Raw genomic sequence first — 23,765 nt, 5'->3', positions numbered from 1 at the left:
AGTAAATGCATGTGCACGCTCACTGCAAACACGCATTAAAAAAAAAAAAAAAAAAAAAAAATCATTGCGTTGTAACCCGGTGGATCGTGTAACCGGCGGTGCATGTGATGCAACTACATTAAGGCTGAAAGGCCTCCAGTGGAGCCGCTGATGCTGCGATACCCGTTTCTCTCCACCACAACACACTGGAGGCCTCCATCGCAGCAAAACCTCACCGTATAAAGCCGACCGTGCAAGAGCACCGCGATTCAAATGTGACGTTACGCTGTGGGGACGTGATCAAAGCTGGTCTAATAGATTATTGGATGCATTTGTAAACTGTCTTCAGGTACGACTCATTGGTGTATCGGACCATTGTAGGCAATGTTGTAAATCAATGAGATGTTTGTTGTATGATGTACTGTATGAGTGTTACGGCCACTGGGGAAAACATTTTCAAGATTAAAGCCTAAATATATATTTTTTTTTCAAAAATGAAGTCGTGATGCTACAAAAATAACCCCAAATGTATTATTTCAAGAAGACAGTAATATTAGGAGAGAGAGAAAGAGTGAGGGGAAATTTCTCCTCTGGGAAGGATGGTTGGTTCATATACATTGTGAAACAGAATCGCATACATTTGACCTAAAAATGTGTCTAGCGTCAGACAATTCCAAAACAGATGTTACAGGGTTCCTTCTTTCGCTTGATAAGACTTTCTACTGAAAACAATGGAACTACTAAGTCGTATGGTGTTCCTGTTATTTTGTCCACCCCCATTCACAAGAGGTCTCACCTGCCGTGTGCCATGCAGGTAACCATGCTGGCCTCTGCCGTGTAAACACCAGAATAACGTCGGAGAGTAGGATGTGTTTCACACGAGATGAGATGAGATGAGCCTGTATTTAAGTTCTGACGTCGCAGCAGCACAAGGTCGAAAACAGAGGAAGGAAAAAATGAAATAGATAATAATCGGAAGAATCTAAGTATCTATAAGAGAGCAATAAGACTCTCATACGTGACGTGTTTTACACCACTGACTGTGCATCCACCTTTGTCAGGGTATGAAACCATCAAGCGACACTCTAGAAATCTACAGCTAGACGGCATGAGAAAAACTCCAAAAATGAAATGTGTGCATCGAAGTTGAGTTGAATATTTGGCTTGAAAAGTGATGAGGGATAAAATGCGGGGTATGATTAAAACTCAGAGCAATAAGAAGCAGATATCTGAGGAGTCATGATTCTCACTGCCGTGATCTGTTTTTAATTGTTATGTGAGACACCCGCACAGCGCTGTCAGCGCTCCCACCTGATGCATTAACGCTGTGAGGAACGTAACCAGGAGGCTTGTATCTGGGCCCACTCATAAAAGACAGCTTACCTTTCATGGCTGCTGCTGTTTTATTGAGAGTTATGAGCAAACCTGGAGCACCTCCGGGGGATAAAAAGGTTACAATGTGAGGCATGTATACGCTCCGACACGGACTACTATTAAGGTTACAGGAGCTGCTTGCTCACCGTATTTTACATCGGACTGTGGTGATATATCGTAAATAATACATAGTGTGTGCTCTTTCTCACTGTGTGCCTGGAAAACAATGTCCACAGTCCCAAAAGAGGAAGCAGAGAGGACCTGCATGTGGCTGAGTGGGATTTAAAAAAAAAGGATTCAATAGTAATTGTCAATCGTCAATACAATAAGTTTTAAGAGGTAAGGATCTATTCATGGTAGGAGCTCTAACCCCCCCCCCCCCCGTATGCTAACTGCTCAGCACTCAAACGGCAGACAGACACAGTTAGCAACAAGCTGGTGAACATAGAGGAGCATTTAGAAGCTAAACAGCCAGATATTTCCCTCAGGAGTTCATAGAGTAGAGTGAATATTGGATTTTCACTCAGTATGTGACCAGAGACAGGAATCTGAATGAATGCTAATGTTGCTCCATGTTTGCTGGATGTGTAAATATGCACCATATTCTATTAAAAAAAAAAAAAAAAACATCTTTTATTGCAGCTTTTAATAGTAAAACCAATAGACAACAAAAAACTAAAACACTTCTGCTTCTCCTAGGGCCTCCGTACATCGTCTCTCCACCAGAAAACGTCACAGTAAACATATCCCAGAATGCACTCTTCACCTGCCAAGCGGAGGCGTATCCTGGAAACCTGACCTACACCTGGTTCTGGGAAGAGGATAACGTCTACTTCAAGAAGTAAAGTTATGATCAAGTTCTCCTCTGTACTGTAGCTGCAGGGAAAAACATCTTAGTTAGGCACTTGGGTGAAGTTAAGACTTAATGGCCTCTCGCTTATAGGGACATTTAAAACACCGCAACAATTTGCATTTACCCCAAAGCTTGAAAGTGACATTGTGTGTCTCTGTGCTGCATTTTGAGTGTGTGTGTGTGTGTGTGTGTGTGTGTGTGTGTGTGTGTGTGTGTGCGCCGGTGTCCTGTCCTCTGGGGCCGCAGCGGGGGTCTGTCTGGACAGCGCCAGGCGAGTTAGTGCGCTCTGATGACAATATCACATGACTCAGGCCTTGTGTCATCATAATCTCTGAAGCGTAGCCAGGACCTCCGCGGGCTCCCCAGAGCTGGTCTGCACAGCCTGAGAGGGTTTTTACAGCGAGCGAGTGACAGACAGAACAAGTGGGAAGGAAGAACAAGTGAGCGGGAGATTGAGTGGCAGTGAAAACAAGCGTCTAAAGGACTTCCACAGAGGAAGTGCACTGATGTGTCCCATCTAATTTTAAAACAGCTTTCAGGCGTCAATCTTGATTTATTTTTCTTTTCTTTTTTTTTTTTTTTTGCAGGCTGGACGTTTATAAGGCATAACTATGGGAGTAGTTTAAGAAAGTGCATTATTGCAAAGTAATGGAAATAAACTTAATAGAATAAAAGATAATCCTAATCATAAGGTATAATAATAATAAAGCATTTTTTATTTATGCATATAAAACATCCGCTCCTAGATCACTCAAAAGCAGCAGGAGGTAGCTCATGGCATTGTTTTGTTTTATCTTGTGACTAACGGCTTTATTAATGGTCAATACATGATTGACTAATACTTTACAGATCAATTATTATTCACAGAAACGGATTCCAAGTTGTAACACGTATCTATTTGGTGCTAGTTATATGCAGTTATACCTCTTGGTAAACCGTTAATAAATAAGGTAATAATTTGTTGATGATCCATTCATACGGTCCAATCAGTCAAACAACCTGGCAACCCAAACAGTGGCTTCATTAATGGCCTACAGCTGATCTGTAATGATTTACTGACCATTAATGAAGCCATTAATTAGTAACAACGTACACACCCTTAATTAATAAAAAGAGGTCTTATTCTATTTAATGACGCATTCAGTTTGAGCTCCACCTCTGTTCCATGATAACGTTGTTTCCCTGTGTGGAAAAGAGAAGCGGCTCCATTAAAAGTGACAGAACATGCGCTCCATCATTACAGTGTTTCGTTTCAAATGGTGTCAAGGGGGAAAACAGAAAGGCTGGACATGTACCATTTGTGCGATTATGGCAATTAGCAGATGTGTTTGAATCTCTTGCTCTGTACTCTGTGTTCCTCTCCCAGAGCTGGATGCTGTTTGACTCTCTGCTGCTCTCTTATGGCACCTCGATGTAATTCAGCAAAGAAAATGAGACGTGTGCCTTTCTCTGTTGGTGTGTTTCAGTAACACGGTGCGTGCCAAAACGTGTGTGTGTGTGTGTGTGTGTGTGTGTGTGTGTGTGTCTTCTTGCAGTGATCTGAAGCTCCGAGTGCGCATTCTCATCGACGGCACCCTCATCATCTTCCGGGTCAAGCCGGAGGATGCTGGGAAATACACCTGCAGTCCGAGCAACAGTCTCGGCATCTCGCCCTCGGCGTCGGCCTACCTGACTGTTCAGTGTGAGTGTTACCTTGGCAACAAAGTGGATGGGGGAGGGGCGGGGAGGACGGTACGGCGAGCTGTGCGAGGAGGAGAAGGGAACAGCGGCAGCAGTATGGAGGCTGCTGTGCTATTTGGCAGCGCTGCTCTACCGCTGTAATGCAAAGTACCCTTCTTGAATTTCAAGGGCAGACGCGACAGAGAGTCACGCAGTTTGCTTTTGACCGAGCCCCTTTCACCACGTTCATATTCTTAGTGGAGACAATTTTCATCTGTTCCGACTCCAGCCTCAAAGATGGAGACGGGCTCGTCCTCGGACTCCATTTTTCCTCATCTCTTTTGAATCTAGGTCCTCAAAAAATGAAATGGTGACCTTCCTGTTCTGCAGCTCTGACCGATGAGAGAGTCAGAGAGAGAGAGAGAGAGAGAGAGAGAGAGACAGAGAGAGAGAGACAGAGAGAGAGAGAAACGCCACTCCTGGCCATCTGACGTTTCATCATCAAGCCCTTGTGTGTTGCCGCCGGTCATTGATTACTACAGTATGACAGCGAGCCGGAGAGTCACAGGCACTTCAGGCACTGATTTCATCACTGGCCCGGAATACCGTTACGACCATAATTTAACCGGTTATCCTGGATGCAAAGCATACTCTGTCTCTATATTTATCAAACATCCTGAGAATCACTCCCAGGAATTACCTAGGAATATGAAATGCTCAGAGTTTCAGTAGTTTATGAACACTTACTTCCCAGCAAAGGAGAAGGACTCTTTAAGAGAGCGTGTGATCGAGTATTAAACCATGGTGCAAACCAAAAAGCAGAAAAATAGCACCTGCTTTTTTACACTTCATACTTTGATTACTTTCCAAGATTTGAGGACTAAATTCGGTAAACCTCAAAATAATATTTGCAAATACGCCATTTAGACTTCGAGGCAATTTGACTGAGCTATGTGACATCATCAGCCGTGTCCAACGCCACGTCCTACAGCCTATAATAGTTCAGCGACACATATTGCACAGTGAAGATGTTTTAAAACTCTCCGTTGCCTAATCTTCTCTTCCACTTATTCCCTTTTCAGAGAACGTGTAAGTCGTGGGAAATGCACAATAAACTTAATAAACAATACAGCTCTGCTATTATTATAAATGAATACAAATATTGCATTTTAGTTTGCGGGGTTTTCTGCTCTGAGACGCTTAGTAAATCTGGGCTCCGGTCTTTTCCCATCAAGCAATACAACCAAATGTCCATTTATTTTTTTTTTGTTGGATTGCATCATGTGAAATTGTCTAACGCTGATCCTTCCCTTTTTCGTGTAGACCCTGCCCGAGTGATCAACATGCCCCCGGTCATCTACGTCCCACGCAAACTGCCTGGCATCATCCGCTGCCCGGTGGACGCCAACCCACCCGTGACGTCAGTGAAGTGGGAGAAAGACGGCTATCCCCTCAGAGTGGAGAAGGTTGGTACTCGGGCCCGTACATTAACGGTCACGCTTTTTACATTTAAGTTGCCGTCTGTGTGTGAGAAATTAGAGGAATCTATTTGCAGAAATGGAATATAATATTAGTAAGTCATTTTCTTCAGTGTATAATCACCTGGAAATACAAATCCTTGTGTTTTCGTTCCATCAGAAAGATTCAAGATTCATGTTTTATTATAGTTCTCCTACACACCGCAGGCCTTCATTACATAAGCGTCTACTTACAGTACAAATAGAACTTGACATCAAGCATTTCAGATGCCCCCCCCCCTTTGTCTTGTAGTATCCTGGTTGGAGCCTGTTGCCGGACGGAAGCATCCGGGTGGCGGAGGCCACAGAAGACTCCCTGGGCACCTACACCTGTGTGCCTTACAACGCCCTGGGTACCATGGGCATGTCCCCCCCTGCCACTTTGGTGCTAAAGGTACGTCACTGCTCATCGTGTTTGCTTCTGTCTTGCCGCAGGTTTGAGCGCACGCCGACGTGCCGAGAAGTCCTCACGATGGGTCTGGTGTTTGTGTGTTTCCTCCAGGATCCCCCTTACTTTAATGTGAGACCTGGGGGGGAGTACCGTCAGGAGGCCGGGAGAGAGCTTGTTATCCCCTGTGCTGCTTCTGGAGACCCTGATATACCAACCATCACCTGGAGAAAGGTGCGGCAGAAATAACGCACCGTTACAAAACATCCTAGCAAATCATCTTCTGCACTTGTTTGTTACGTTTGTTTCCACTCCTTTAACCATGTCGCTGTAATTTCCGTGTCCATTGAAGGTGGGGAAGCCAAGCAAGAGTAAGCACAACATCCTACCCAGTGGCAGCTTACAGTTTCTGTCTCTCAGCAAGGAGGACCACGGAGAATGGGAGTGTGTAGCCACCAATGTGGTCACGAGCATCACTGCCAGCACGCGTATCCTAGTCATCGGTACAACAGATCTGCACAGTGCCCTCGGCTCACCAGAGCTTGCTCAATTTCCTCAACCAACTGACCTTCTCAAAGTTGTTTTGAGTTCATTGTGATCCCACTTTTGCTGTGTGTATATTGAGCGATTTGCACGATAAGACCCTCATCCCTCAGACACCTTGCCTCTGTCCAATTTCCCCCTGGGCATCATTAAAATTTCATTAGATCTTATCTGTAATAGCTTTACACCGTTAATTCAAAAAAAACGCCTGAATCTGTAACTACAGTGTGGTATCCACCCCTCTGCTGGAACAGCCTCACTACAGCCTTTGTCTGTTGAGTCAATGGACCAAGGACATCTTTTCACTCTTGGATAAATTGACTGAAGTGTCGACAAAGGCAGGCGGGGTTATGAAGTTTAAACGCCCTAAAACTGACTCCTCTATTACCTATAATGCAAGTTGCAGGGTTCAACTTGTAATAACTAATCATGGTGGGAATGAATCATGTAGAATATGCATATTCATAGCAACGTGAGGCACAGAAGATTCTGCGTGTTCTCGGGACGGTTAGTGCTGCATTCTTTGCACTCATTATACACACACAACTGCTCTTCCCTGTGGACATATTTATTAGATTTGTTCCTTATTTTCTCAGATGCTAGTCCAGGCCTTTTTAAAAGGAATACTCACTCATACTCACACCGGAAACATATTCACGTGGAGTATGAAATATTCGACCCCTGCAGCCTAGAAAGATCTCTCTTCCATCCCGGGGAGAAGGAAGCGGCTCCGGGCTACGTGGGTGGGATGAGCGAGAGCTGCACACAGCACTGCCGCTCTTGAACCTGACCTTACGCTGGTCGCCACCTTAGCCAGCGTCACATTAGTACGAGAGTGCATGTGCAGCACGGCGACATCATGCTCCTCAACCGACTTGAGGTGCATCATGTTGAACTCAGTCAGTAGCCTTGACTTTAAATAGCCAGTTAGGTGAATAAAGTGTAATATATACACGTATTATATGTGAAAAGGACATCTATAGTTCCAGTACTGCAAGTGATATAAAATGATACTTGTAAGCAGTTGTATATCTAATAAGTAAATTAGTGCCTTTAAGTGAATTCCCTCTCTGTCTCGGTCTCCCAGGCACCAGCCCACACGCTCCTGGCAATATCCATGTGTTGCCCTCAACAACCTCTGCTAATGTGTCCTGGGAGCCAGGATACGACGGCGGCTTCGAACAGACGTTCTCTGTGTGGTACGGTCCGGTGTGAGTGCTCTTATTTATTTAACTTCAAATCAATGGCGGCAGTCTGCAGATGTGGAAACACCGCCTTGAGGTTAAGAGCCGGGTTTCGACGAGCGATGATGAAATGTGTCAGAAAGTCAATCCAAAGGTAGAATGTTTTGACAGCGTGTTTCTCAGGGTATTATTCATTATTCATGGTGCGTATTGGGAAGGTAGCATCTCACTCACTCGCTATCAGGTACATGAGGTACGTGCACCTGATAGTTATCGCGTTTTTCAGCGGTGAAGTACTTTACTTTTCTATTTTTCGCTACTTTATACTTTGTATAAATGTACTTTTTACTCCAATGCCCAGTAATTACCTCGTAGAGCCAAACACATAACAGCAGAGTGGAGCATTGTGAACGTTAACAATAACAGTGATAAGAGCTGACAGGGTGTCATAACTCTAATGAGGTAAAAAAGCACCAAAGAACTATTTTTCAAATGATTTTATGACTTTCTTGCTAAAGTGGCCTCATTTTCCCGGTGGATCATGTTTAAAGTGAAAACTCTTACTTCATTATACGCTCCGAATTCAGTTATTTTTGTTTAACGTTACTTCTGGCAAACCACCAATAAGTACAGGTAGAATATGAGACATTTTTGTGCACATGTGGACGTTTTGTATCTAGACATAGACGTTATCGTCGTTGGTCTGTCTGTGCTCACACACACACACACACACACACACACACACACACACACACACAGTCAGTGAAAACAGTCAGTCAGTCCTGAAGGATGAAGATTGGTATGCAGACAGTTTGAGACAACTTTATTTCTTAACCCTGTTTTTTGTTTAATTTTCCAAAAGTGCTTCAAAGTTGATTATAAGATAGAACAAATGTAAGCAGTAAAACAATGCATATAAAAATAAAAAACAATACATTAAATGGAAATTGATAATAAAAAAAGAAGCATTTTAAACATGAGTATGAATAAGGACTTGATTACATTAAGTGCTTTTAGACAAGTAACATCATTTCATTTAGTCTTTTGACCAATGACAGTTATTACATTATTCACCGTTATTTCTGGTGCACATCATCGATCGTCTCTCGGTCTCTCTGTCTCCTTTCTGTCCTCAGGTCAAAGAGAACAGACTTCGGTCCTCACGACTGGCATTCGATGCCGGTTTCTGGTGCTCAGATTTGGTTGGTGGTGCCAGGGCTGGAGCCTGGGACAGAGTACCAGTTCAGTGTGCTGGCACAGAACAAACTGGGCACGGGTCCATTCAGCGAAGTGGTGACAGTCAACACTGCAGGTGGGTTCTTGTTCAAAGGCTTCTCCATCCAGATTTGCTGCTTTTTGACTTCAAAATACATCTACTGAGTTGCACTGAGACACTATTTATATATATTTTTTTTACAATATAATCACATAGTGTACAAAGTCATTTAATTCACCTTTTACTTTGGTACATTTAAGAAGGATGAGTGCATGAGCATTACATCAGAAGTTTACAATCCATTATGTTTTCTCTATATTTATTTATTGTTATGCTATTCTAATGCAAACCATTTTCATCATGATTCAACAAAACATACAGATTACGTAATGTTTTACACCAACCGAACCAACAACATGCAGAGGAAGTAGACTGATTTAATCTAGTCCATAAATGCCAGACCAAACCTGAGCCCTTGAATCTATATGACAGAATTATTCATTATTAATCCACTTCAAAGAAAGCGATACGTCTGCTTTAAATCCATCCACCTCCATAATACACAGTTGGTGATTAAAATCTACATAAATCAAGAAGCGTGTCCCTCCTAAAGCCCCGGTGATCTCTCCTGTCAGGATTTCAGAAGAAGAAACCCCCCAAATATTTGACATCATAACCGTGAAATCATTTTAATGATGCTGCGATTAATAAACAAAGGCTCCATGACGGTAACTTCATCACAATACCGGCTTTTGTTCTTCACGGCGTAAAACCCGGATTCTGCTACTCGCTGTGCTGGAAAGCTCACCTTCATTCAACAAAGGCTAAATGAGGCTGGAACAGTTCTGACCCAGTTCACACACTCGGACAGAAGCTAATACTGCAGACGAATGGCAGCAGACAAGACGCTTTTTGGTTTACTGTACAGGAATTCTACATTACATACATAGTCTGGTATTTTCATAGCTCTTTAAGCATGTGCAAGAAGGAGGATAGATTTTGGTTAAACTGGTAAATAGCAATACTTTTTTTAAGACCCATGTTTTAGGTCCAAATCACGCATTATTAATGTATAATTAGGAGCTAAACCACTCTACTTTCTCAAGGCATACGGCGTATTTCAAGCATTTATATCATACAGAAAAGGGCAACCAAATATGTGTCATCTTCAGGTCAAAGTTGCATTTGTTTAATGTCTAAACTAGACATTCTCGTCATCCTCAGTTTGACTTTGTGTTTAGCGCTAATTAGCAATGTCAGCATGCTAAGACGCTGAACTAAAATAGTGTTCATGGGAAAGAGTACACCTGCTTAGCATCAGTGTGTTGGTGTCGCCATGATGAGCGCGTTAGCATCACGTGCTCAGCATGCTGGTGTTAGCGTTTAGCTCAAAGCGGCCACGCAGAGCCGCTAGCACGGCTGTATACTCTCAGTATATATATATTCTCTTATGCAACATGTGTGCTCCACAGGCTCTCCTCTGGGTACCCCAGAACCACTGGTGCTTCTTACTCCACCACGGTGCCTCACAGCCAATCGCACGCAGCACGGTGTCCTCCTCACGTGGCTCCCCCCGGGCAACCACTCCTCACCCATCGACCGGTATATCATGGAGTTCCGCCTCGGGGAGAGGTGGGAGGTTCTGGACGACCTGATCCCATCCACTGAGACCGAGCTCATAGCCAGAGACCTGGTTCAGGTCAGTTACATACACACGTCGGTCGGTCGACTTCTATCTCCCCATTTTAATCACCATTCTTTGGAAATTACAAAATGACTAAAATAACGATATGCAAACAAGACAACTGCAAACTATAATTTTGTTATTATGATGCAAGTAACAACAAAAATGATCATATATATATCATTATGCTGCATTTTAAAAACTCTAAATGATCTACTAAGCTATAAACAAAAGTCAAACAAAAGAGTGTGTGTGTGTGTGTGTGTGTGTGTGTGTGTGTGTGTGTGTGTGTGTGTGTGTGTGTGTGTTGTGTCTCTCCCGCAGGAGTCCTGGTATGAATTCCGAGTAATGGCTGTCATGGATGACCTGATCAGTGAGAGCAGCAACGTAGTGGGAGTGTCTAGCACGGGTCAGTTATGAAGCATTAAACAAAGCACACACGGACATGCTTGGCCCTCGTGGAGGGACAGATATGCACGTTTTGTGTTCATAACTGCTCCCTTTCGCCCCGCTTGTTTGCCCCATCAGATCCCTTCCCCCCTGCAGAGTTGCCTGACGAGGGGCTGGCGCGGCCGGTGGTGGCGGGGGTTGTGGCGACTATCTGTTTTCTGGCAGCGGCGGTCCTGTTCAGCACTCTAGCAGCTTGCTTTGTCAATAAGCAACACCGTCGCAAACTCAAGCGTAAACCAGGTCGGTATTATACGCAACGTGTAATAACTGTAGTATTACATGTCTGATCATGGATGGATTACTGATGACTTTTTAGAAAGTCTTGATTGGTTGGGGGGGGGGGGGGGGCTGTTACTCGTCTCAGGGTCCTGTTCTCTCGTAATCCGTCCATGTGTCTGACTTCTGCTATTCAACAGAGCAAATGCTGAATTTCCATGTCTCTGTCCTCTCAGATCCTCCCTTGTCGGTGACACACTTCAGGAAAAGCATTGAGTCACCGTAAGTAAAGTCATTGCCAGAGCGGCCTGCAGTCTGCCGGAGGTGGCTACTACTGTGCATCTTCTAATGCACCTTTTTACGTGATCTCTCTTCCCATGCATGCTGCGAGAAGGCATTCGTTTTTCGACAAGTAAAGCAACTGGAAATACAGCATATATTTTTTAAAGCCTCGTTAGTGGAGCAGATGATTACACGCAGCATGCCTCCTCCTGTGCATTTGGACGAGACGTAATGTGATAAGAGATGGTTTATATTAGCGAAGACGTTCAAAGCGCAGGTGGATGATTTTGAAAGCAGCATTGGTTATATTTCCGGGCTACTTGAAGGGTGTGGAAGAACATGTACAGTAGCAGCCTCTAGCGGATCGTGGGCCGATTTAAAGAAAAGTTCATAGCAGCCGAGTCAGCATTTTAAGCACATTACCCAGAGTGCCCAAGCTGCAGTATGTGTATTAATTTTTGATCCATCTGTGTTCTTTAACCTCAAACGCTGTCTGCTTTCTGCATGATTCCAAGTGTGTAATAATGCTATTCTTTTGTTTAGCTGCACATTTAATGTACAGTATCCGCTACATGTGTGTATTTGTCCGTCTGTCTGTAACTCTTGTGTACGTGTATGATTGCATTTCAATCTCAAAAGACGCTCATTTGTGACTATAATCTGTGTAAATCCCATTCCAGAATAAATGTTTACCTCTGCCTGAGACTTTAGGTGAACCGTCAGTATCAGATACCTTTGTCTATTCTTTATGAACTGGTCCAGGCAGGTCAGGGAGTTCACACCTAGTCCTTCCTGCGAGTGGCATAGTCAAGTATGAACCAGGCCCATGTCGTTTGTCTCTCAACGCAGGCCTCCTCTCACCCCCTTGCCAGGGGTAGAGCCCTGCTGGGACGAGCCTGCCAGGAGCAGTTTCTTGCCCCCGCCCGCCAGCCCCCTGTGAGTGCCTGCCTGCACTAAAATACAGAGTGTGCTGCACTGCACTGGCTTGGCTGCATGGTTAATGCATTGCATAGAAATGATCAAATGACAATTTGTTGTAGTGAGGCCTACCACTGGCCTATTTGCATGCACAGACTTCCATGCACCATATACAGGGATTACAATGCATTAGCTCAGCTGCATGTACAGTTAAGTACTGTGTATATGCACTCTTAATAATGTATGTCTACCCGATGCATTCACTGACCCAGTAAGTGTCGACTATGCTGCTCCTGGTGTGGGCAAATGAGGCCTGGTTAGATGTCATCTGCTTCCCTCACATCACCATTTGGTGCAGCATATGGAAATTGGTCTCACTTCTGCTCGAGTAGTAGATTCAATAGATCTGTGGTACGGTTGTCATGGTGGCGTCGTTGGTTCTCCTCTCATCCTGTCATTCTGGCTTGGTTCATTAGCTGCTGTCCTATCAGAATGCTGCCGCCGCCATTAACTGGTCATTATCATAACGCAGTTCATTACGGCTGCCTTGATAGAGTGCTTTGGCTTCGTGTTGTGTCATCTGTTTAGGTTAAGAACGAAACCACAATTTTTGTACTTTACGCACGTTCCCTTTGGGTTTCATCTGGTATGTGTCAAACTAAGCGAGCGCCTTGTGTCTGCATTTCTTTCATCAGGTTGTCATCGGGGAAGATAAGTCCAGAGAGCTCTCCGCCATCTCGGCCCCGCTCTCTTTCTTCAGATGGTTCCCACGGCCCAGGCCTCTACGTCAGGAAGCTGCCCAGCCCTCAGAGAGAACGAGACAAAGAGCTCTCCTTCTACAAGAAAACCAAGCGTGCCATAGCCAGCAAGAAATACAGTGTGTCCAAGTATGAGGCAGAGGTCACCACGCCCATTGAGCTGATAAGCCGCGGCCCCGATGGCCGCTTCATCATGGAGAGTCCGCCGCCCCGTCGCATCCACGGCTTCCCCTTCGCAGAGGAGTCTGACATGTACCCCGAGTTCCGGCAGTCCGATGAGGAGAATGATTTTGACCCCGGGCCTCTGCCGCCCATCATGCCCACGCTGCGGCCCCAGCTCTCCCCAACGTCCTCCAGCCTGGAGTCAACGCAGCCCCCCAACTACAGCCCCCGCCTACACAGGGCCATGGAAGGTATGAGCTTTGCAGAGGGCAGTGCACTTCACGCCTCAGGGCAGGCCCCGGCCTCCCGCTACAGGGGCTTTCCCCAGGGCCCATTCTATGGGTATCTAGGCAGCCGCATTGAATCAGGGATTCCACCACCATTCTACATGCCTGACATCAGCCCGCGTAGCTCTGCTCTGTCCTCCCCGCCAGGCACCGCCGAGGGGCCCTTTGGTTACCCCTCCATCCCTGAGGAGAGTGGAGAGATGGAGCACCATCAGTACACTGCCTCTGGCCATTCTCTGTCTCACACACACAGCCCTCCTCGCTCTCCTGAAAGCTGGCAGCCTCATGAGTTACCCTTCCTGGGTCTAGAGGGTCCGCGGTTCATATACCCACCTCACCATCCCTTACATCCTTCCCAGGACCTACCTGATCCACCCCCATACCCTCCTCACTCTCTCCCCCCGAGTCGCCTGCACCTCCATTCCTTAAAGGATCAAATAAGCCCCGGACTCCTGCAGCTGGAGGTCCCTGTGGCTCCCCCAGGCAGAGACAGGCCCCTGGGGCCTCCGGTTAGGCGATTAGCTATGCAACAGGCCCAGAGTCTCGGCCAGCTCAGACACACGGCCCACGGTGTGGGTGTACCAGTGTTGCCTTACCCTGACCCGGCAGCCCGTGCAGGGAGCCCAAGCACAGCCCCCAGTAGTAGCCCTCAGTCCTGGCTCAGCCCGAGGGCGGGGCGCCGGGCAGACCCCAGCCTACCCCCGCTAGTACTCCAGCCCTCCCGCCTCTCTCCACTCTCCCAAAGCCCCCTTAGCACCCAGCCGGGTTCCCCAGATATTCTAGTGCGGCCCCCTCCGCGCCCCAGCATCCTCCGCACCTCTCGGTCTCTGGAGATGCACGAAATCACCCTGCAGCCCTCGGCCACTGTCAGTTTCTCCCGGAGGTCCTCCCTGTCCGCCTCTCCCACTCAGAGCCAGGGCGGCAGGCAACCCAGCCCCAGTTACCACGCCCACATGTCCTATGCCTCCACTGCAGCCAGTTACCCCTCCCAGTCTCCCTCTCCCCCTCTGGAGGGCAGGGATGTTTTCGGGCAGAGGCCATCCCAGAGAAGGACAGAGGAGGAGATGCTACCCTCAGAGCCCTCTCAGCTCCAGATATCAGCCTCAGGGTAGGTGATCCATTCCAGTAGAGAATAGTCACATATTTATTTGAAGGGGAGACTCTTCTCCTCGCCTGCTCTCGATTCCAAATTTCCTCAATTTTTACACACAGTTTTACATTGATGTTTCCATTTTGGAATAATTATGATGCATATTGTACTTTAATATGCAGAAGGCATGTAATTGCATTTAGCACACATTGTATCAGTTCATAAACTCAACTTGATAGCATGCAAAAACACAATTTCGACTTAAGATAATGTAGAATTGTCTTTATCAGCTCATCAGTTATCCAATAAAATATTCATCACAATACAAATTTAAGTTAAAATTATGACGTCAGGAGCATTACGCTTCCGGCTCAAGAAACCCTCAAGTTTACTGTTTTTAAAACTGTGACATTTCTTTCTGTCCCCCATTTTGAAGTATTATTTTTTTTGCTTATAAATTAAATTTGATCAATCAATTATTCGGATCAATTATTGAAAGTAAAAAAACAAAAACTGTGTGACATAACTTAGTGTGCATCACTAGCAAAAGTCGTTTTCATGCTCAACTGGAACTATTAACTGTGTATTTGATGAACATTTTACATAATTGCTATTACACTATGTTCTATACAAAACAAAGGTACCACTTTCTGACAATCCACTCTTTATTGAGCATGTCTATGCTGCGACAAATGGGCTTTATTGATTGGCTAATTGATTGTTTACTCATTCTTTATAGAAAAGTTATGACCAATTAATAAGAGCAAATTTTGGGTTGCCAGTTTGTGAAAAATCTCTATAGCCGTCATTAACGAAGGTTTTAAAAGTAATTAATATGCGGTTAGAAATGTTAAAAAAAATGAAGTGCTCACCTTCCAATAAGCAAACAGAAAACGTTGGTAAGTCATCTGCACAGAATTTAAAAACTGTTAATAAATCATGAATCGAGGGTTCTTACAGCTATTCAAGTCTGCAGTTGTAACGGATAATAAATTGTCAGTGACGGTGGACGTATTTAGATCTTTCACTTGTGTAGAAATACTCCAAAGACCCGCATAAGTTATTAATATCCAGTATACCTCAGTTACTTCTCTACACTGTAAGTTGTTAATAAATACATTTTAGTAGAAATGCTCTGCAGCACTTTTCCCAGAGGATCAAATCAAGTGTCAGGCTGGAGGAAGAGAAAAGAGTCTAAATGATGGCTTATAACTTAACATGTAAGTGATTCATTAACCACTAAGAAAGCCTTTATAAAGTGTGTCTTATTAGAAACTGGTACCAACTGCATCAGGATAAAAACTCGTGAAGAAAGAAGGGATTACTTCCCGCGATAATCTGATAGATCAGTCCCCACCCCCCCCCTGTACACAGATTGACAGTCAGACATTATGCAGGAGGTTTCATGCTTTTTACACCTACATGAAAACTAAGCTGAGACTCATATACTGTTACGCCCCCACAGCTATGTCTTTAGTGCACACATTGCTGCGCCCCCTCACACCCACCTCACACCCCTAGCAGCTACAGTCATACAGTAGCTACGGCCATGACGCAGCAGAGACTCGCTCCTGCACCATCACTGGCCTTAAAGGGAAGGTAGCTTATAGGGCTGCTGCTTCATAGAGGGTAAGGGTCTTACGTGATTTGTTTTTGATTGATCTCAGCTATCTGGGCAGCGTTGTGACCCGGTCCCCTCCGCCGCAATAGGTAAGGGTCGGACCCATGTCTGAGAGGGGAGGGGTCAGCAGGGGGAGGGCTCTAATCACTCTCTCCTTTAAAGGGGAATTGCTTTGGGTTGTGCCTCTGTGCTGGATTCAAGTGAAGTATAACTAATGGTAATAATGACTGCAGGACACATTTGTCAATACTCTTGCCAGGCGCAGTAAGCCTGCTGTGGCGTAGGCCGCAGTAATTGGGCTTGTGAGCAAGCACGAGGAGCACTTTTGGACCGTGGAGAAGCATTTTTGTCTTTGGATTGTCTTTTGAATACAGACATGTTTCCCTGCACAAAAAAAACCAAAAACAAAACAAGAAGCCTTGAATCAATAGAGGATGCACATGAATGATAGACTGGAGTATTCCCCTTTAAAGCTTTGTTTCATGTGCAAAATGCCATGCATGCATTCTCTAAACTTCTCTCTACGACCAAACAAATAACAACGATTCTCAAACTAAATTCTTCGTCACATTTGTTGTCCTTAGTGCTTTCGTTTTTTCTGTCATGTGACTGTTTTTTAATGGGCCATTTCCTCTTCCTGTCATGTGACTTGTTCTTTAACGGCCATTTCCTCTTCCTGCCATCTCCTCCCGTCAGCATGGTGAAGCCTCTGTACGCAGTGTTCATGTTTATGAAAGTGTGCCGTACAGTGTTCATGTCTTATGAAAATGTACTATCTTCAAACACACTGTGGCATCTGCACACAGCTCATCATGTGACAATGGAAATATTCTCTATGTGTCCAGGACTGTTTCTCACATTTGCCTCCCCCCCTCTCTCTGCTAACGGCTCTCAATCTCTCTCTCCACAGCGACAAGTGACGGACGAGCGTCTCTAAAGCTTTGTGTTCCTATGCCTTTTGAAACAGTACGCAACTTGACTCAATGCAACATTGAGCCACGTTTTGAGGCTGTTCACACTCGGCTATTTAAAAGGCAGAGATGTTGAGCCGAACAGTGAGCCTCGTGAACTTGAATGTTAAGAGTTTGCGAGGTCAATTCAGCTTTTTTTACTGCATCTTTCTATGAGAGATGGACGACAAAAGCGAGTATTCGGTGTGAGGTAAAACTGCGTACTGTGACAATGAAGCTACTTTAACTTTAATTATGCATTGGTTCTTTTTCATTCAACTTAGCATGTATCACTCATGAAATGAAAATAGGGATTCGGGGGTTTAAAAAGAGACGTTTATTTTCAGTTTTAAAACATCGTAACACACGTATTGAAGTGAAAGGCTCTACTGTATGCTAAATATAGTGGTTTTGACTTTATTGTTACGGGAAGTTCCACAAATTATTTTCATTTTATGAGTTTTATACAGCAAAGAGTATTTCTGAAGCAGTCACTATTTAAAGACCCAAACCTGAGGGAGAAAGGTGATTTAAATAATTGTGTCAACCGGAGATGTGTCTTTTGCTGAGACTACAAAATGCCCCTGATTTTGAATTACAGTCATGGGACCTAAAATTAGAGAACTTTTGCATCTCTAACACTTTACCCTTAGTGTAGCTCACTCTAAATCGTGGACTGGGTCTTTACTGTAATGATTGTTTCAGAAGAAACTAAAAAAAGCAAAATAAATTCACCAAAATCCACTTTATGTCAACTATTCTTTGTGTCTCTCACTTCCTGTTTCCTTTGAGTCTAACTTTTTATCATCCATCACTGCAGATAGAAAGTGGAAATTCATCATCTTAGTGAAAGGGCTCTCAGTAGAAGCACACGAGCTCATCAGATCATACAGTACAACACTGGAAATAGCGATGCAAAGTGCCATTCTGTCTTTTCACGTCTGAGGCGGGACCGAACACGACGGTGGGATTAACGCAGAACAACGCATGCTGTGCTGTCTCTCTTCTTCTCAGGGAACCTCTAGGTGCGTCTAGTGATCCTGCCGGGTCTGAGAGCCTACCAGCACTGCTACACCACTGTATTACTAAAGCCAAGGGAGTGGCTGCTGCCAACAACAATAACAACACAACCTCCGCCAGGAGAACAGGTTCGTTCCACGGTTTGAGAAGGGATTGATCTGAAAACGTGCGGGCTGGTGTGGTTACTCCTGTGCTTCTCTCTGCCTCCCATTCAGGTGCGTGTCCCTCTCAGACCCAGCAGCAATCTCAGACACCCCAAGAGGGACAGGATCTCCGCAGAAAGAGGAAAAGGCAAAACAAGAAGAACCCCTATATCTATTTGACCTCCTTCCTTCACCGCAGGCAGTCTGAGGAGGACCAGACAGGCATATTGGCCAGTGCAGACTCCGAGGGCCCAAATTACGGGACTCTTCGCTGACCCTCGGGCACACCAAGCCATCGGATTCGACTAGACTGACCCCGCCTCGGCCCTCCCTGCTCCACCCCGGTCTCTAGCTAATGCATTTCTCCATCATCTCCAACAGTTCGTCGGTGGGAAACATCCTTCTGAGTTAGAAATCTTATTTCAAGACAAGAACAATGGCTTTTTCTGAGTTGTCCACCACTACTTCACTTGAAAATGCTCTGAAAATATATAATGTATATAAATAGTAAAAACAAGGGAATTAAGCTTCCTCCTGAAGTAATACAAATGTGTTGGTTGAGTATGTCACAACACGTTGAAGATGTTTCACTCACTGGTCATTGAGGGGTCCATATCTTTAGGTTTTTCCAGTGATATAGTGTACTGTGAAGCCTGGTGCGTCTTCGGACACGGACATGAGTCTACCTTTCCTACAATACAAATAGTGTCAGTATTCAAACACAGGGTTCTTACCACAAAATATACCTCAGAGTAAACGCAGAGTTGCTGTAATTCTTGTGGTATACTGTACGGACTTCTCCTTTTTACATATGAAACGTATGAAACACAAAAGGTTTTTATCACACTCATTCAAACGGATAGTATGGCCTACCTGTATCTGATTAAGACGCTTTTTACTCTCGGTAGTAGCTGGCATTTTGTGTTTGATTTGCACCTATGATCCAATGAGAACCGTCTCAGTCGTAGCGCTCGATGGCTCAGTGAGGTTACGCCTCTCGTTATAGCGCCGTGTCCAGATTAAGATCCTTTTCACGAGAGCTCCCGAAATGATCTGGGACATCCACGCTCACCAGAGGTTGGACTTGTAGGCTTTTAGAAGAACAGGGTGATGAATTGTGAAGTGTACTGTTGTCTGTAATTCATTATTAAGGAATCATTTGTGGAACGTGGCACGTCTAGAGGTGCCTTTTTTTGCCTTTTCTCTTGTTTTTACTAACATGAACTGCCTTTTCCTTCGCCTTCTCATATTTGTCTGTTCTGGCTGTGGGGGAGGAGGGAGGGTGAGGGGGGGGGGGGGGGGTGAAGGACTCCAATATTACCTGTTTTTACTTTCTCTGCCAAGGACACATGAGAGGAAATGCAACGGAGGATGCATAACTCTCTTTTTCTTTTCATTTATATTTTTAACCTGCTACAACTGTGTATATCCAAGTAATACCCGCACCAATAAGAAATACAGAAGTTTAGATTAGAAGAAGAAGAAAAAAAAAAAAAGGCAAATAAATCCAAATGAATATGACTTCAGCGGAAAAGTACAGACGCGCTGTGCATGAGTTGTCATGCGCAATGGAACAAAGCAGCAGAGTGAGGATGTTCATGTTTAACAGCAGATGTTGGAGGAGAATGATCGCTGTTAACAAGCAATGGGATATGTTCAAACGATGCCCCCCCCCCCCCCCCCCCCCCCTGACTGTTTATCTCTAACAACTGCATATTACTTGCTCGCTACTTCTCTGTGTGTTTGTTCATTTTTTGTTTTGTTCGACACTAACCGATAATGAATGTATGTTTTGCTGTACAGGAAATGAATGTCCCGATGTCACAGTACATTGAATGACCCCATTACGTTGTTTATAGTGCAGCTGTGATTTTGGTGAGATGTCCGGTTGGCACATTAAGTCAAAAAGTTGTGTAATCCTCTGTTTTGATTCCTGTACGCGGTAATAACGGGCCCGCGCAAGTTCCGAGCCTTCCTTCTGACGGCTCCAGAAAAACCACCGATTCCCTTTTACTGCTATTGCTAGTTCAATCACTCAAAGACAAATCAGATATGTTTCCATCTGCTTCGAACAACTCCCGAGGGGTTTTTCCCCCCCTGGCAAAAAAAAAAAAAAAAAATATATATATATATATATATATATATATATCCACGCGAATGAATCGACTCAATGTCTGCTTATTGAAATCTCTTCAGACACGCGAGAGAGTGACGGTTGCCTGAAAGCGAGCGTCAAAGTGCATATTCTACTTTAGAAAATTGGTTACATGTAAGATACGAGTTAAAAAAAAAAAAAATCTATATTTGTTATGTACTGTACATGGTATGTATTGTATTTGTAAAGATAAATCAAACCATGTTTTACAGGAAGACGTTCTTCTACGAGGATGTGTAAAAAGACGGGGGAGGAACAAGAAAATTAGATTCTATATAAAAGTATTTGCTTACAGTGCGGTTTTAAGTGGACAATGTTTCTAAAACATTTTAAGGTGCCTCATTTGTCATACTTTAGCAGACATTATTTTACCTGAGAAGAAAAGAAACCTTAATGTTACCGTACGATGTATTATTGCCATAGCCCGCTGGCTGCACAAGTTAAGTAGTATTTTCTCTGATGTATAGTACGTGAATGCCCATTGGACAAAGCTTTAGAAGCAGAAGTGTGTCGCCCTCTTATAATAATATTGCTTGGAACAAAAAGTAATAACTGTATTTTGCCCGTTCATGAGCACACGTGTAGATTCACTCCAGATCGTTCCGCCTTCAGGTGTCCAAAGCAAATGTAGTGAAGGGGACTGTTTTCTAAGAGTCACAGACATGCTATAGTCAATATACAATAACGTGCTGTGGAGGAAGTTGTGTTTACATTAGTTTGATAAAGAAAAGTGTGTTAGGGCGTAGTTGCTTTCAACATTACGACTTGGTGCTATGTTTAACTCTGTGGTGCTGTAGAATAGAGGTCTAAAGATGTTTTCCTTTTTCTTGTTTCCATGAGCAACTCTTTCGGCCCCTTGTGTGTTTGAGCAACTTAAACTATAGCTCCGGTAGACACGCTAGGCCCTTATCATAACAGTGTCATGATGTGATGACGGTGATAGAAAAATACTGGGGGGGAAGAAAAAAAAAAAAAATAGTATAACCTCCAATAATAAGAGACTTGTGACATTCGAATGAACTCGAGATGACCTGTTTTCTATAGTGTGTTTGCAATGTCTGTCTGTGCTTCCAAGGTACCCTCTCTAAAGCATATGTGTGATGATATTAAGACTATTAACCCAGCCGGAGAGGAGAAACATAACCTGGTTTAGATTAGTACACAACCACAGGACGAATCCGAGAGCGTCGTCAGGGCACGAGGGGGATTTTTTCTACGCACTTCCTGTAGGTCTACCATCTATCGGTTAACGGCACTGTTTTTCAAGCACACTATTGCAGGGGCGCAACCGTCTCACGTCATCCCACCACCGTTTGGGTTTTTTTTTTTTTTGGGGGGGGGGGGGGGCGGGGGGGGCGGTAGACTTCCTACTAGTACTGTACAGTTTGGCCACGAGTAGTCATCTGATCACGTTTGTATTTATTGCTGATTCTCCTGGTGGGAAGGTGTCGTGAACGCGCATACATCCTTCTCCGTGAGTTTGAACGAATGGACGTCGTCTTCCGGGCTCTTTTTTGCATATTCAACAGAAACATGTACAGTGTTTAAGAGGGCTGCTTTGGACGTACTGTTAGCTCAATTTTTATTTCAATTTTCTTATTTATTTTTTTTCCAAATTTTTCTGATTACAGCTTTTAGTGCATCAGTAGGTGCTGGTAGGATGATACTTAGAACTGATTTGATTTTTTTTATTGTATTAATCTTGCATGTAGTGACAATACAAAAAAAAAAGAAAAGAAAAACGCCTATTTAGCAATCATTCATGGACATCCGAGCTGGTTGTTATTGGACGGAAAATAGAAATATGTAGTATTTTCTATGTTCTCTGTTTTTTCATGTGTACCAGCACTGAGAAACTAGAATGTATTATTATCGTAGGCTACAATAAGCACTACATCGTTTGACTGTTTTTAGCTAATGCTCATACTCAAGCAAACCAAGTAGTGCTTAAAAAGGAAGAAAATTTACTACATTTCCTTTCATTTTCATCCACTGAACTCTGTGCTGTACATCACATGTTTACATTCTGTACCATATGTTTTGTACATGATTTGTCTCCATAGTATTCTTTAAGTTGTCTACAGTGTTCATATGTAAATATTTCAAAACGTTGTTTGTTTTTTTTTACTTTTTACTCTGTTTTAAGTGATAACCTGATGTTTCTTTCTTTTTCTACCTGTCAACTTTCAGACTTGTCATTCTGTTCTGTCACCGCGTCAGGTATTACGCTCCACTTAACTTTTTGTAAGCAATTAACTCATACTGTATGGTGCTGTACCAAAGCCTTATGTATAATATTTGTATTACTTTCTCTCTCGTTTGCCACTGCTGTCCAGTGAATTCTGTATCGTCCGAGATCATGTCTTACTCACTCTTCATGTTCAACTGCCATGGATCTCGTCGCTTTATTGAGTAAACAGAAACCTGAACGAACTATAATGTAGAAACACTCTGGCCTGTAACCAACTGGCCTGGATATGTAGTGACAGTCGCCATCCAAAGCCTTTATAGGGGAAAAACGCACAGGCTCACTGCTGGTGGCTCACCACGACGTAGACATGGGCCTGGCACATGATCTACGCTCTGTATATGGCGTATCTATGAGAATATGAAAGCAGTGTTGTATTCATGTAACCATATCATTTCAAATGCTTAGTCCATATGAAATTTTCCTCTCAAATTTTTGTATTTTGATATAATAAAAAAATCAAAAGAGATTTTATATTTCCTTGTGGTTTTGTTTTCCTCTGATCCTCTCTGGGAAGACGGTGCAGTTCACGTGCTGGCCACAGGGTGTAGGTGTTGTGCAGAGAGTGGGGAGGATAGTGTGGGTGGGTGTAGGTGTGTGTGTGTGTGTGGGGGGGGGGGGGGGTATTATTCTAGGACACACTAACATCATCCCATGAGATAAAATGCAAGTTTTCAAAATCAAGTTTTTAACTCAAAAATCACAATTATCCTTTGAATTTAGTCTTGAGAAAGACAAATGCATGTCGTGTTCACATGCATATGCGTGTTGTTCAATGATTAATATTTCCACCACAGCTCTGCCGTCTCCACCCACATGTTGAGGAATGAATTGTGTGGCGGCAGAGCCAGAACGAGGAAAACAAACAACTTGAAAAGAGGATGAGGTCCGTCAGGATGACCTTTGTGCTTTTTGTTCAAACTCCCCCTGGCCCGGCTGGGAAACAAACAAATGAGCAGCCGTCTGCACACACCTGAGGAGTGCAGCTAATCCACTGGTCAAACATGCAAACCTTCAAAAAGCCCAGCTTCACGAATGCTGCGTTACATCTGCAGATCATATTTAAAA

The 23,765-nt window shown here is 44.1% G+C and overlaps 1 protein-coding gene across 3 annotated transcripts in view; it reads left to right on the top strand.

The window, feature by feature from the left end:
* igsf9ba (immunoglobulin superfamily, member 9Ba) overlaps positions 1-19,556 on the top strand; it is a 48,507-nt gene extending 28,951 nt beyond the window's left edge. Inside the window, exons 6-21 of one of the 3 annotated variants that reach the window (XM_068716003.1) lie at positions 2,053-2,194; positions 3,742-3,887; positions 5,189-5,331; positions 5,636-5,776; positions 5,885-6,004; positions 6,123-6,273; positions 7,401-7,524; positions 8,634-8,809; positions 10,186-10,412; positions 10,722-10,806; positions 10,926-11,087; positions 11,300-11,345; positions 12,195-12,281; positions 12,959-14,578; positions 18,146-18,279; positions 18,367-19,556. In XM_068716003.1, coding sequence (XP_068572104.1) covers positions 2,053-2,194; positions 3,742-3,887; positions 5,189-5,331; positions 5,636-5,776; positions 5,885-6,004; positions 6,123-6,273; positions 7,401-7,524; positions 8,634-8,809; positions 10,186-10,412; positions 10,722-10,806; positions 10,926-11,087; positions 11,300-11,345; positions 12,195-12,281; positions 12,959-14,578; positions 18,146-18,279; positions 18,367-18,569 — 3,707 coding nt within the window. In that variant the 3' untranslated portion in view covers positions 18,570-19,556. Of the gene's footprint in view, positions 1-2,052; positions 2,195-3,741; positions 3,888-5,188; positions 5,332-5,635; positions 5,777-5,884; positions 6,005-6,122; positions 6,274-7,400; positions 7,525-8,633; positions 8,810-10,185; positions 10,413-10,721; positions 10,807-10,925; positions 11,088-11,299; positions 11,346-12,194; positions 12,282-12,958; positions 14,579-16,227; positions 16,271-18,145; positions 18,280-18,366 lie in introns of those variants that run through there. The other 2 variants (XM_068716023.1, XM_068716014.1) reach the window with 2 other exon arrangements.
* Positions 19,557-23,765: the final 4,209 nt, after the last annotated feature.

The sequence above is a fragment of the Cebidichthys violaceus genome, unplaced genomic scaffold (genome assembly GCF_023349555.1).
Source record: "Cebidichthys violaceus isolate CVI_PGR_0920_01 unplaced genomic scaffold, fCebVio1.0.p SCAF_1, whole genome shotgun sequence".
NCBI classification, from domain to species: Eukaryota; Metazoa; Chordata; class Actinopteri; order Perciformes; family Stichaeidae; genus Cebidichthys; species Cebidichthys violaceus.
This window is presented reverse-complemented; position numbering and strand designations above follow the sequence as displayed.